Genomic DNA, 15,555 nt, shown 5'->3' with positions numbered 1-15,555 from the left:
TCAGGACACCGGTATGACATCCCGGGGCCAGTGATCAGGACACCGGTATGACATCCCGGGGCCCGTGATCAGGACACCGGTATGACATCCCGGGGGGCCGTGATCGGTATGACATCCCGGGGGGCCGTGATCGGTATGACATCCCGGGGGGCCGTGATCGGTATGACATCCCGGGGCCGGTGATCAGGCCCCCGGTAGGTATGCTCAGTAGCTCTCCATCACAGCAGCCTGTCTGATCAGTGGCCGGTAAGGAGTGGCAGGGCCCTGTTGCAAGTGTTATAGAAGCCCCCTCCTCCTCCCCACCTTGAAGCAATCAGAACCCAGATGGGCCCTTCACTCACCTATGCCAGGGGCCACATAGATGAAATAGAGGCAGGAAGAGGACAGCGAGAAGAAGAAGATGAAGGCTAGGATGGATCGGTTAGAGACCCGCAGGAACCTCCGGAACATCGACCTCATGGTGCCGGGGCGGGGGGGACGGAAGGCGGCGGCTCTCAGAGGAGCTCCAAAGCGGACAGTCTACAGCTGGAGGACAAGCCCATCGGGTGCCGGCAGCCAGGGGACGAGACAGGACCACACCGGGGACAAGAAGAAGCCGAATATCGCAGCACAAGAGCAGATCCACCAACCCCCGGGGGGAGGAGAGAGGAGTCAGATAGCAGTGGGGAGGAGGGGGAGGTGACTGTGATGTGAGCGGGGGGGAGGAGGGGGCTGCACCCAGCATAGGAGGAGATTGTATCCTAAGAGGAATGCTGCATGGCACCGGGATATGGCACCGGGATCAGCCCTACCGTGCCCGGCAGCCTGGACGTCACCACAGGGCTCACTGCTGGAGGGGGGCCCCGATCTATTCATTCATTGACGCACATAAATCAGTGACACGGGAAGTCAGTCCCCCCTATAATGGAACCAGTGACACAGCGGGGTGATCACACATGGGCAGAGCACCGAGCACATCACGATGAATGCACACGTGACCACGGATAACCCGGGAATGGTGGGAAATTCTTCCCGTACCTCGCAATATATTTTATCAGACATGTCTGAGGAGTGTTCATTACATTGTGACGTGTGGGAGCAGCTGCGTGTTTGTAATACAGAACAATGATAGATGGCGGGCTCACACACCCATTCCCCCCTATGGCTGCACGTTCAGCTGACCACACACTTATGAGCCCGGTGGTAGAACGGGCCGGGGCTGTGTATTACAGAAATGAGTCAGAGCTGAAGGAAGCGAATACAATGAGAATTCCCGTGAGGGTGAGGTCTCCCGGGGAAGCCTTACTCCATGCGGGCTAGAGGCGGAGCCACTGCTAAAGAGGGCGTGGCCTGTGCTTATCTCTCCAATCATAGACTCCTTAATCGCCGTCGGACCAGCGCCTTTTTGTCAGCGTATCAATTCAGAGAAAACCACGCTGCTTTACACTAACTGGTCGGACCAGCAAGCCTTGGATACGTCGCTGGGGAAGCCACGGGCGCTTGAGCAGTAAAGAAGGGGGCGTGGCTTATTACTAAACATTTGCACTTTCCTTTTATGTCGCCGCATCCCAACAGCCCTGTCATTGGAGATAAGACCACAGGATGGAAAATCAGGGACTTGATAGGATTTCAAATCCCACGTGCTGTGCGCGGCTCGGGCTGTGATTGGCTGAAAGTGACGTCTGGCGTCAAGCTTCCCTGGCTTCTTCCCTAGTGATGGCTGAGGTGGAAAGTTGCTGCTGGGATGACGTTGTGTGATCGTCCTTGGGATGGCTGGGAGTGGGTGCAAGGTTCAGCTATCTACCACTGGGTGTGATAAGGAATCATTCATGGGTTACCTTGGGGCATGCTTCATGGGAATAAACCGAATCAGTCTGCCTGGACATGATACATGGGCTGTGATGATGAAATGAAGATACCTACCTGTACTGGGGTACGTGCACCCAGGGTGTGCAGGGTATCTCATCATTCCGAAGAGCATCTCATCATACTGCAGGCCATCACACCATACTGCAGAGTATCACACCATTCTGCAGAGCATCTAATCATACTGCAGAGTATCTCACCATTTTACAGAGCATCTCATCATTCTGCAGAGTATCTCATCATACTGCAGCATATCACCATTTTACAGAGTATCACACCATCTGCAGAGCATCTCATACTGCTCCTCTGTGCAATGCAGGCATATAATGGCTGGTGCGTGCGCCAAGAGGTTGCTGTACAGACCATTCTGCAGAGTATCACACCATACTGCACCATATCTCATACTAATTCAATGAAGAATACCCACCTGTCACAGTAGGTGCACACAGCAGTGTGTGGTGTGCAGAGTATCACACCATTCAAGCATGTCTACTTATATCGTAGTGCCAACCATCCTATACCAATCACAAATGAAATGAACTGAATGACATTGGGATCTTGAAGGGGGGGGGTCATTGGTAAGTGATGGGAGCATTCGGCATGTAGGGAGCGTGGTGTGATGAATATCACACAAGGATTTGTAACAAATGGCTTCCTTCTTTGACATATTAGTGATCTTTTCAATATAACCTTTCCCTTACATCATTTCCCAACTGGTGATACAATCAGTAGGTCCCTGTGCTCCTCTGTGCAATGCAGGCATATAATGGCTGGTGCGTGCGCCAAGAGGTTGCTGTACAGTTTCCTAAAACATCATTTCACCCTAAGACATTGTTTTTCAACCAGGGTTCATTGAGCAGTTTGTGACTCCCAGGTCAGTTCAGTGACATCAATGATCTTTTTGGCAATCTGTAAAGGTGACATATTTCCCACTGGCCAGCAATGTACGAGGTGTTCTTCCTACTGACCACATTGCTCTGGTACTGTTGTGGATATGGGAATTATAGCAGGGTTTATGGCAGAGTTATTTCCATAAACATTAGTTTATTATTTCTGGGGAGCCATCAGCCCTAATGCTGGTTCTTGGCGAGTTATGCAAAGATAAAATGCCTTAAAGCAAAGGTGTGATAAAGGGAGGGGTCATTACCACCCAGACTGCTATAGGTATCGCTGTGCCAATAAATGGAAAGGGTGAGATGATGCTGGATGTCTTCCAGTTAGCACATGAAATAGGCTCCATCTGACTTGCTGCAGCTTCCAATGCTTACTGCAAGAACTACTGTATATGCCATGAGATATGAGAGAATTCTGTTCAAGGGTAAGGCCTGGAGTCCCATTTTAAACCTGCTGGAGCAAGATTCATAGCTATGCCATAACTTTATGCCCACCATCCAAAGTATAAAATAAATAGTTCCATTCTATGAGGAAGAACATAAGCAAAGTATAATTGGCATGGATAAGACCCTTCTGATCACCTAGACTGAATATATCATACCACAATCTCTTGCTCCATTGTCTCCTTCCTGCTGGCTGATGATTGGCTTAGCCTTTTGCTGACAGGGGTGTAAAGCTAAAGAACATACAAATTGCCCCTAAAGTTCCTTTATTGCCACTGGAGCTTCCATTCCATACATGTGTGTACCCAAATGAAGCCTAACGTTGATACCTGGCATGGCCATTCATTGCAATTGTAATGTTTGGACCGTGTCTGGGGCTCAGCTGCATCCCTCACGGCTCCCAAATTCAGGGACTCTTTCCGATCCACCGCAATCCTCTTCATTGGGCAGCAACTGAAGAAATAACTCCTGCAGAAGGTAGATTGTCCTCAACATCTAAATTTATTGTCAGTGGTGCTGATAATAGGGCCAGGCCTTACATGCAGTACTGTGTGAGCAAAAATGCAAAAAGCCACCAGGAGCAGGGAAAAAGAGACTTTACATGTGTCTGTGCCACAAACCTCTACCTTCTGCTAAGGTTTTATTTTCTGAGTTATGTTCTATCTTAACACCCCTGAAAGGCACTTTATCAGCCTTCATTAGAGTTATGTACACACGCTAGATCAGCGGTGGTCCACAAGAAAATGTTGATGGTCCACAGAAACATCTGGACATTATTTGCAATTTTTTATTGTTTTATTAATATTAAAACAAAAATATTATTCTAATAAATTCTTTTTTTCTGAATGACAATTTACCCCCTTATAATGCACTAAAATCACAAACTGTACTAGAGGGCTAACAAGGGAGGCGCAACGTGACGTCAGTGTAGTTCTAAATTGTATGAAGCAACCGTTGCCGAACCGTACGCTTCAGTCACCCTGCTCCGCGAATACTAATTCTCATCCAATTGTTTTATTTTATTTGTTTATTTCTCAGATGTTCTTTTAGGTAAGTATGACCATAACTGTGTATTTTCTTTAACTGGTAATTTTAATGGCATCAAATAGGTTGACTTTGATAACTATCAATTGTTTGATCTTAGATTCAAATTAAATAAGCATTGAATGAGAAAAAGCAAACAAATATTTGGCACGTCTTTAGTAATACCAAAGCAATTAATGATAATAGTTCCAATAGTAATACTTCACTTATCCATGAGCTGATCAATGAAACAGAGCCTCCTGTTCAGGATGAACGTATTTCCCTCTTGAAGGAACAGAGACTCCTTGCTATAGATGTAGTTTTTACAGACACAAGTGTGAGAACAATCAAAGGTGGTTATTGTTCTGCTTTATTCAAAAAACATGGTGGTATTTATACAATATAAAATGTGAGGGATGAAAGTTATACGTGACATTTCAGTAATCCTGAGTGAAATAATGTATGGCCCTGATACCCTGGGAATCTTTTTTTCGCTACCCTAGATGACCCAGTTCCCTCTGATCTTCATCAACACATCGACACATGAAAGGGACACAAGATACAGGATGTTCAAACCCCCCACAATCCAGATTTCTTGATATATATCTCTCATAGATGTAAATTAGGCAGAGAGAGGAAAGTCTTTAAACATCTGATAGAACAATGGTCAATTGGTCACAAGCCTGAACCCAAAGATCCCCTGGGGCAATGTGTGTAGATGTAATATTCCTTTTGTTGGTATGAGGCAAAAGCCTTATGTATAATGTATTTATGGTTTTATATAAGAAGGAATCATAAAAGTCCACATCATTTCCCTCCTCAAGTTCATTCTCTGAACTTATATTACCGTCAAGGATTTTGTACTCATACAAGAGACTTGGGGAACCTGCCACCCACACCACTTATTCGCTGGCAACACCGGCTTAGATTCAAATTGGTGTTGCACAAACAAAGAGAAATAAAAAGGTATTCAGCATTGGGAACAAAGATGACTTCCCGAACTTTGATGTAGGTCTAAGATGCCAGGGAAGACTGTAGGCCTGGAACTTGCACTGTTCATTACGACTTTCATAGTATTCACAGGAGTACTCTTTCAACCTTCTGCCTTGGAGGAGTGGAGTAGTGTCATCATAAGTGGGATGTTGGTCTATGGCTTGACCAGCTTGTCTCAGGACCTCCTGGAATTTTTTAGAAGGTATTGGGTTCCTTATAGCAACTTTTATCCAGACTTTGGTTTGATCAACAAACAGTCTTCAGGTGTGGGTACAACAGGGTCAGGTACTCCTTAGCCATCTTGAATGAATGCAAAATCTACAAAACATTTAATTATAATGTGCAGGATAGATGAGGTCAGCATTAAATAAAGTTAAAATATATGGTAAAACAACAAAAACTTTTGAGGGTAAGAATGTACATAGACAACATTTTAGCAGTAAACAATTTCATATTGTATATCAAAAATAAATGTTTTAAACATAACAAACCTTCATAACCTGGGCAGTCAGAGCCACTACCTGTACATACACTTCACCAGAAGGTTAATCCTTCTGATATAGTGGGATACACCATACCTGTTTTGATTACAATGAGGTTCAATACATCTTAGAGGTGATCAAACACAGTTACTACTTATTACAAGGATGGTGCCTCCTTGGACGTCAGTAGTTGGAGAATCCCGTTGAAGAAATCCTTTAATACATGATTATCATAAGCAAGTAAAGCAATACAGTGGTTCCCCAGCATCCATCAGTGTCTATAATTCTAGGCTACCTTGACTCATAAACCATCAGATCATGATCCAACCTAGGGTGAAGATGGTACATAAATTTATAGCAGTATAAGCATAGTGTTAATCATCTTCCTAGATTGTTTCTTTAAATTAAGTGAAAATTGACCATCATAAAGGGATGTGATCATAAACTTGAGATTTTGTGACAACTTATATTTGGGTGCAGAACGGAGCGAGTTGAATTTCTTCCTGTTGTTTTACCAGCCCAGCGATTAACCCTTTAATTTTAACTTTCATGGTATCAGACAAACAGCAGCATCAATATTAGCATGTTGTAGATTTTCCAGTATATGATTTATGTCTAATTGTGTCTTCACTCCATCACCTACATGTTAAGCCTTTTCTCCCTGATTTATTTCTTAACACTTTCAATTCCATATTCTTTACATATGCAGCACATCTCTTAACCCAATTATCAACTCTAAAAATCTTTCATTGTTATCCTGTGCATAATACAGAGTTCCTGTTAATACAATCCATTGTGAGGATAACTTTGGGACTACCAAGTCTGCAGCTTCAATTATGGGTGTACTACATTTACCAGGATTCAAGTTTGCAGGCTCCAAAACAGTTTTCATACTTATTATTTGAAACACAGTTATACATACCTTACCCCGTCCTTTCCATGTGCACCATTGTCTTGGATCTATTACCAAATCACTTAAACCTGGGTAATTATTATTTTCAACACAACTGTGGCCATACAAATTGTACCCACAGAGTCTTGCAATCAGTGGTCACATTCACACCTCTCATATCCTCATTCATTGGCCATCCAATCATTCACTCATTTATTCAGGGTAAATCTGTACCATTACATAAAACATCCCACTTCCAAGGAAATATAAAGATTGATTTGCATACCAGTGTACCACTTCAAAGAATTAATATCCCTCAATGGTGCAAGTGTCTCCTATAACATGTGTAATGAAACTAAGTATAGACACTTCCCCTCCTCTGAGTCCATGTTTTCACCAGACCAGTGTCTTTGCATACTTTGTATTTTCTCGTTTGTTGTTTTTGTTTTCCACACATTACTAGTAACATAAATAATATACCAAGATGCATAATTTTCTCCATTGGATTACTCAGGATACAATTTACCTTGTTTACATCTTACCAAAAATGGATCCATAGCATTCTACACTAATGGGTGAATAAGTCACGTTTTTTAGTCATCACTATTAACCATTTAAGGTAAGATTTCTAGAATAGGACAGACCTCACACTCTGAAATTGTCTCATCTGGTAGATATGTCACAAACAAGACAATCTCAGGACTTCCTTTAAACACGTCCTTATAGGATTTCGATTTTATTCCCCATATACCATAACTCTCAGGTGGACTCCTTGGTGTGAAATTCATATAAGAATGTAGGGTCATTTTCCTGGTTGTAGGTGGTGTGTGCTAGTGAGATGGAGATCTGGAATAGAAGAGAAAACTGTTAATGCAACTCTTGTATATACAGTAAGCAATGAATTAAACAGAGAAATTAGAGAACAGATCTACACACACCAGAACATACTCACATTAGTGACATTTTCGTCATTTTAAACAATCAATCTGTAACCTCTGAAAGGAGTACAAAGCTTTAGCTAAATAGTTTCATAGGGTTTTTTTACAAGATTTCCAGGATTATACAATTGACACCTCACATTTATGACAAAATTGTTCTGCAATAGTAGTAAATCCTAGGACAATCCAATGTGTGGTAACTGATGAAATCATAGATCCTTTGTACAGATGAGATGGGCCATGCATTGCCTCAGCTAGATATGTATACAACATAGGAGTTGCACAGAATCTACCATCCTCATGGGTCCAAAGTCCATCTTTCTAAATAAATCTTTAAACTTTTGATCTGTTTTTTTTATTTTAATTTCTCATTCTTTTGCATTTGCAGTTTTTTTAGGACTGTTAGGTCCACCTGATCAGGTTCCTCAGGAGAGGAAGTGGTCACAAAGATCTCTAATGGTTCGGTACCATTTAATGCTGCTAATTTAGCCATGGCATCAGCTATTTCATTTCCAATTTACATGTCATCAGTGCCTTTAGTATGGGCTTCACATTTTATTATGGATAAATTGTTTGGAAACCAAAGTACCTCGAGGACTTTCTTAATGAGCTCAAAATGTTTTATAGACTTTCCACTAGTTGTCATAAAGCCCCTCAACTTCCACAACTGGCCAAAATCATGACATGTGTCAAAGATAAATAGTGAGCAGGTCCCTTCCCTGTTCCTCTTGGCCGCAAACAGCCGAGAGCGTCTCTGACTTGGTCCTGATCGCTCAGTCAGGTGGCTTTCTCATCTTGCCTTGATAAATTCCCTTCCCTGTATGTGAATCTTTCCAGACTCTCCATTAATTACAAAATAAATTACAAATCCCTGTTAGTAATTACAACGAAGATAAAGCGTTCATAACAAGACCATTCTGAGTGGCACTGCCCACTGGCTTTCCATTCACAGAATGGGGGCGTCTTGACATGTGCCAGAAGCAAGGGTCAACTGTTTCTTTTACAGTAAGTCATTCAAAACCTACATTCTGCAGTTCTTCTGTGTGAAGCCACCTAAACCTCACACAGGTGAGTAATGCTACAGATGGAATACAGTCTCTCTATATAAATCAGACCATCTCCTAGACATCGACCTAGTGATGCTCTCACATACCATATCTATTCATAGATAGACCGATCGATCCAAAAACTGCAGCAAAAATTACCTACATAAAGACGCCGCATCCAGACTACAAGAATGTATTATCACCTTCACTCCCAGTGAGGCTTTATAACTACACCGTACATCAGTCTCATACAACATTCACAAAAGTATTAGTTTATAGCAAGAAGTGCAGTTCAGGTAAAAACTTACTATCTCAGGTGAGCGAACTGGTGGAAGAGAGCAAGGTGAAAACAGACATAAAAGCTAATAAAACCATTACCTTAAGAACGCTGTGTCTGCTTTGACCTCATTCTCCTCGGCCGTAGTTGTCGCTCATAGCCCTTGCTATAGATGTAGTTTTTACAGACACAAGTGTGAGAACATTTAAAGGTGGTTATTGTTCTGCTTTTGATCAAACAACATGGTGGTGTTTATACAAGATAAAATGGGAGGGACAAAAGTGATTCCTGACTTTTCAGAAATCCTGAGTGAAATAATTTATGACCCTGATACCCTGGGAATATTTTTACTTCACTTTGGACAGATGAAAGGGACACAAGATACAGGATGCACAGGATGTTCAAACCCCCCACAATGCAGATTTCTTGATATATCTCTCATGGATACTTCTGTTAAGGTGTTAAATTAGGCAGAGTGAGAAACGTTTTTAAACATCTGATAGAACAATGGTCAATTGGTCACAAGCCTGAACCCAAAGATCCCCTGGGGCAATGTGTGTAGATGTAATAGTCCTTTTGTTGGTATGAGGCAAAAGCCTTGTGTATAATGTATTTATGATTTTTTTATAAGAAGGAATCATAAAAGCCCACATCACTCCACAGTCCTTGTCAGGCACCATTAGGAGGATCATTATTTTACAAATGTATTTATCTTTTTGGAAACATTCTGGTAAAAAAATTAATGGTCTGCAGGATTTAAAATGATAAATTTAGTGGTCCGTGAGGTCTGAATGGTTGGCGACCACTGATCTAGGTGATTGCCACCGGAGACAAACAATTGTGAAAGTCTTGGGCAATATCTATCATGTGTACAGTGACATGATGGATTGATGAATGACCTAGCAGGAATGGTCACTGTTCACTCCTATGGAGGAGAGCATAGCAGTCATCCTCCATCCTTTCCGCTTAATAGAACAGAACAGTACCCTGTGTACAGCCATTGGTCATTTATCTGTCAATGGAAACATTTAGGAAGGAACATTGCCAGCAACATAAATCTAATGTATGTAAGACCTGGGCAATGTAAGAGGTGGTAGGACTGACCCCATAATAATAATGACTTTCTGAATTAAAAAAAAAAAAAAAAAAAAAAAAATGACTTTCTGAAAGTTGTTTTTGTAGCAACAGGCTTTCTCAAAAAAACTGTAGTGCTTTGTCCTATGGTGGACGTAGCCAACAGTGGGCACCAGTTCAGATCTGAGCTAGGGCCACTGTTGGAGCAGAGGAGAATCCAGGGCCCTTATACAGCAGCACACTTTGCGCCTCTCTACCCCCCCCCACATACAAGATGTATTTAAAGCCACCTTTAAATTTTAATTTTGGACAGAGTAAAGATTTCTTAGGACCTGTCCCCTGCCATAATGTAGATTTCTATTTAATTCTGGTCCCAGAGGCACAGCAGAAGATAAAAAGAAATCTCCTTTAGATGTCTCCTGAACAAGTTAGCCCATCAAACGGTTTCCCATCATCTCTTGTTCTTGTGACAAGACAAGAGTTTCAATAGAAAAACTTGAACAAACTGGATAAAAAGTTTTAGCTTACATGCACTTTAATGTCTAACTACTTTTTTTTAGGGGTGGGGGGTTACATATAATAGACACTAGTGTACCTGTTGTGAAGATTTTTGTTCTGTGTTGCCAATCCTTTTTTTTTAATTATTTTTATTTATTTATTTTTAGTCACTGTTTTATATGTACATTAAACACAGATCATCCATCATGTGCTATCTGTCATTCGTAACAGGCTGCTGGCAGGCTTTAGCAAGCTTTTCAACAAGTTTAAGTTATTGTTGAACCTAGCTGCTAGCAGTTTGTGTATAGTGACTGGCAGGCCTCCCATTAAAAGGAAACCCAGGAGAAACATGGGTTCTGCCATTGCTAAGTTTTCTATCATTCTGAGAAGATGGTAGAGGTCTGGACTAACCCCACCAGCCCCTAAACAATACAGTGACATAGAAGTTGGTGGATCAAACCACTGAGCACAGTAGGAGGCCAGGAATCTGACACTCCCAGAAGTTGGATTATGCAGGCATTTCATCTGGCTTCCTTATTCCTATAGAGATCAACAGTGTGGGCAGCAAGAGAAGTAAGTATTCTATGTTTTCTTTGCAGAAAGTATTAAGTTTTAATCTTTATTTTAGCAACAGAGTCACTTGGGTATTTTACAAGGAGGAGGTCAGTACAGATGCCAATTACGCAGAGGTCCATTGTGTCCTTGAATTGACACGCTATAAATTTCTTCTTTTATTAGTTGCGGGTTAAGTAATGTTAATGTAAATAAAAGAATGTTTGCTTTATAAACATTGTTAAAGTATTACAAGAAGTTTCTCAAGGTACTGTATTTTATTTCACCTTTATAAAAGATACACCTACGCCTGCAAAGGTGCAGCTTACCAATATCACAAAGGCACATAAAACTTATCTGTATGGTGACACAGGATCCAGACACCAATCAAACATCTAGTTAGGTGCATCTTCCTAATGTATATCATGTATAACAGAAAATGTATGGGTGAACTCAATCAGCCTCATTATAAAGAAATTCCAGTGCCAAATATCACTGGAAATCACTTATCAAATTCTAAACACAAAATAGTCAAATTATCTGTCTACAATGGCTACAGATAAATGTAGGGCTCTATTTATAAAGCAGGAAATTTGACATTCCCTCTAACATTCTCTGGTGGGCATTAATTAATGCCATTAATACACATGGACCTGGAATATTCTTCTTCTAATGTCAGAGATGTCTAAAATTGAGCCCATAGTCACAATTTACGTAATATAAAAAGTAAAAAGGCACAAAATCTAGCAATGGGGTGGGGGACGAGTGTATGGTTAAATTCTTCTTTTCTCACTCAACAAAAATTGAGCAAAACTCTACGATATGCATATTAAATAAAAAGGAACAAGAGAAAGGGTTTTTTGGGCTAATTATATTCAAAATGAGTAAATCAATAACAGCAACAACTTTGTGCAAAAATAATATATAATAAAGATAATATAGATCTTAGAAAGTTCCCTTTTGCATTGGAGACATGCAATATTGTGGGGGTCATTCCTATATACTATACAAGCAATTCTATTGTAATGAACAGATCCGAGCACAGACACTTGTCCAGGTCTTAGTGTGTGAAAACCTTCATACTAAAGTCTTAAAGTCCCTTTAACCCGATGCGTTTCGCCTTATCAGCTTTCTCAGGGGAGCCAATCAATCTGGTATAATTTTTTATAACTCTGTTCCTTATCACTCAGAATGAGGTTTAATTTTGTTACCCCCCAACTAGCATGGAGCTCAGACATCATAAAACATCAGTATGTGTTTATGACATTTATGGTATTTTTTTATTACATACTAATTTCAGCTTGTCAGTAGTCATGTTATAACATTTACTTTTCAGTTATCCAACACATAATTTTCCAGGGAAAGAAAAGGCTGACACACAGCAATAAAAAAGCAAATATTCAGCATTATTCAGTACATTTTCCCTTGAATCAGTTGTAAAAATGATTCCTTGTACACACAAGCCTCCACAGATAGTTGCTCAATATCTTGCTATTATATTGGATTACTTTATCATAGTTTATGGTGCAGTAAACTGTACTCATTGCAGTAAAGTGTCTAAATAGGAGACAGTGCAGTAGAAGCAATTATTAGTGTCTAGAAGCTGGAACATAAACTAACCCATATCACAGGAAGAAAATAACAACTTTTTTGACCTATAGTGGCTCCGATAACTAATTTCACCCAGGCTGTCACCCAGGTTGGACCTTAAACATGTCTGTCATTGTTCATCTCCCATTACATGGGGAATGGGGAGACTGGGGGAGCTTGTACCTATGTTATACATTTGTCCAATTCCTTCAGAAGCTTGCTGCTCTTCTCTGTTCTTCGTAGCTCTCATTATGTGGATGACCCTTAAAGTACTTATAAATCTCTGGCTCTCCATTGTACATCATATTGTCAGAAAGACTGTCCATGAAGAAGCGCCAGTTGGAGCTGGGGAGAAAGACTGTAGATGAGAAAAAGTTTTTTGACCATTGAAATCCCCCTAAGCTAAATAACCATTTACCCTTTGTAAAAGTACACTGTAAGGTGAAATTTTAGTTACCTGGAGTTAAGATTTAAATGTTGGTTTCAGGCATAACAGAATCTTTTCCTTCTGAACATATACAAAATAACAACAAACAAAAAAGCAGATAAAACCAGAAAGACAATGGTCATATTTGATGAATAACTTTAACAGTAACACAGTCAGTTAACTTCTGTACCTTCTACATTTTCTAAATGTCCTGATCTGACCCTGGTAAAAGGTTATCCTGACAAAGGTGGCCAACAAAGTGGACGATATAGGACTACATCTTTCCTTGCATTAGGGACTTACAGACTGAAGAGAACTAGAATTTTTTCTCAACAACACCTGACCTAGTTACCATCCTACATGAGCAGATCTTCAATGAAGAGATCACAGGAAATCTGCTTCTGCTTAATGTGCAAGTATAGTCCTGACGAACAAAGAGGGTTATATGTGATAGAAGGAGGAGTAGGTAGGTTTTTGCGACCTCCTTGTCTTTCCATTAGGTTATTAGGTTATCCTATGCTTTCATCTGCACCAGGAGTCCCCATGTCTTTAAATAGTTCATTCTTGGCTTAAATCTTGGAGGATTTGAATGGTAAATATTGGCGGCTGGAGCATTTCTCCCTTCTTTCTCCCCTTGCTCATTGTAAATACATAACTGACCCTGAGAGAAAAGGGTTACTGTCCCTTGACAGATTTTAAGATAGGAATAATGTTTTTGTGTGTTCATTCCTAATATGTCTTATCTGTAAATTTTGAATTTCTGGATTCCTGATATTGGTTGAATAATTGTGAATTGAGAAATAAAGAGAGAGAGAACAGCATCCTACTGTTAAGCATCTCAATTGACCAGCAAGGTTTGATTAGATTTACTACTAGGGAAAAAAGAGTATTGAAAGAATAGCTGTGATTATATTGAAATAAATTGAAAAACTTAGCAATCAGTGGGTTTCTTCAATTTGATGCATTGCAAAAATAGTAAATTATTCTTTTCTGTACTTCAATGAAAGATTGATAAAAAAGAGATAGAACAATTTAATTGCTATATGTATGAGGAGCACAAAACAATCTCAGCGCTCAATCTGCACTGATTATCTTAATAGAGAAGCTACGTGTGTGTATACCTCCTTGATGAGCCGTATCAACTCAGCTAAGAAATAAATGCGCATCTGTCTCCCTATCACACAAACATAGGGGAGAAATCAATGGACAAAAATGCTGTATGAAGGCTTTTTGTAAAATAATTGCTTTTCCACATATTAATGTAGTTTTTCATTCTCTTCAACACTGATTATATGGCTGTATGAGAAACACTCTGCATCTAAGGTCATATACATTACATCTTCCTCAAGTACACATGAGATTTTATTTGCTTTTGAGCCTTTTAAGATTTGCCTATTGCCTTAGATGTAATGACTAAGATGGAAATACATGAACATTTAAGGGGAAATTCAATAAAAACCTGATATGATGGCAAAAGCCAAGGATACTTTTAAAGGTAATTGTTCACAAAATAGTTTTCTAGTTAGAAAAGGTACTAAATCCTGAACTGTAGCAGCTTGAATGGGAATATCTATTGCCCATAAACGTTCCGGAAGGATTTCATCACCAGCCTCGTCCTAGCTGATTAGCTACAAGTTATTGAGCTCATGATTATTCTAGTAGCCACACCTTAGTGAAACCAAGCAGCCTACATTTAGATAACAATTTATACAATGTACTTAATGAAACTGGTAAAATGAACAAGTTTTTTGCTGTATGCAGTAGAAAGCAGGACATTTATATGAAGACCTAAACATACTTGGATTAAATAGTGATCATTAGCATTTCTTTGGTCTTTGGAATTCAGTTTTAAGATACTATAATGCCATCAGTTTTGCTGAGCTGCATTTTCCTGCATAGAAGCTGAAAAAGTATCAAAATCACTGAATACATTGAGATTACAAAAACAAAAAACACTTTTATAGCTACAATGGGATTGCTTTCCTGCACACAGACTTTATCTGAAAGTATATTTTGTACCCTAGAAGGTTGGCTATGAGTGCACACGCCTTGGTTAGAGTCATGTTCCCCCACATGTGTAGCATGAACACTCTTTACTTTGTGGTAGGTCACACCCAGAGATAATTTGTTATATACTAATAATGATTTTTCCACTGTGTCCTATTACCCAATCATCATAATGCTGTTGTTAACTCTAATCAAATAACCTTTCGTCTCTATTTAGTTTATCAGTGACTTACCTCTTTCCATTCTGCTATACAGTAAGGACCTTTTCTTTTAATGTGAAGGTACTGAATTCTATACCAAGAAAAAAGAATTTAGGAAGTTTCATAATTAGGTTGCAAAGATTATATTTGTACAGAAAGCACACTTCAATTTTACTTGAGAAATAAAAATTGCAAGCAGGCAGTTTTTTTTATTATTGCAGAAAGGATAGGCAATGTTCTAAGACATATGTAGCTGCCTGTTCACGGTATTTTCTGTTATATAATAAAGTGCGAACTTGAAGGAATTACTATTAAGATAATTGCAATACAAAACTGAATCATGGTCTTTTTAACCTGAGTTATTTCTGGCACTT

At 39.9% G+C, this 15,555-nt stretch overlaps 1 protein-coding gene across 1 annotated transcript in view; it reads right to left on the bottom strand.

Moving 5' to 3' along the window:
- B4GALT6 (beta-1,4-galactosyltransferase 6) overlaps positions 1-652 on the bottom strand; it is a 47,181-nt gene extending 46,529 nt beyond the window's left edge. The window contains exon 1 of the mRNA XM_072411281.1: positions 342-652. Within this exon, the coding sequence (XP_072267382.1) occupies positions 342-459 (118 nt within the window). The 5' untranslated portion in view covers positions 460-652. The remainder of the gene's footprint in view (positions 1-341) is intronic.
- Positions 653-15,555: the final 14,903 nt, after the last annotated feature.

The sequence above is a fragment of the Pyxicephalus adspersus genome, chromosome 5, assembly GCF_032062135.1.
Source record: "Pyxicephalus adspersus chromosome 5, UCB_Pads_2.0, whole genome shotgun sequence".
In the NCBI taxonomy this organism is placed as follows: domain Eukaryota; kingdom Metazoa; phylum Chordata; class Amphibia; order Anura; family Pyxicephalidae; genus Pyxicephalus; species Pyxicephalus adspersus.
The sequence above is the reverse complement of the archived record's forward strand: the minus strand, read 5'-3'. Positions and strand labels throughout refer to the sequence as shown.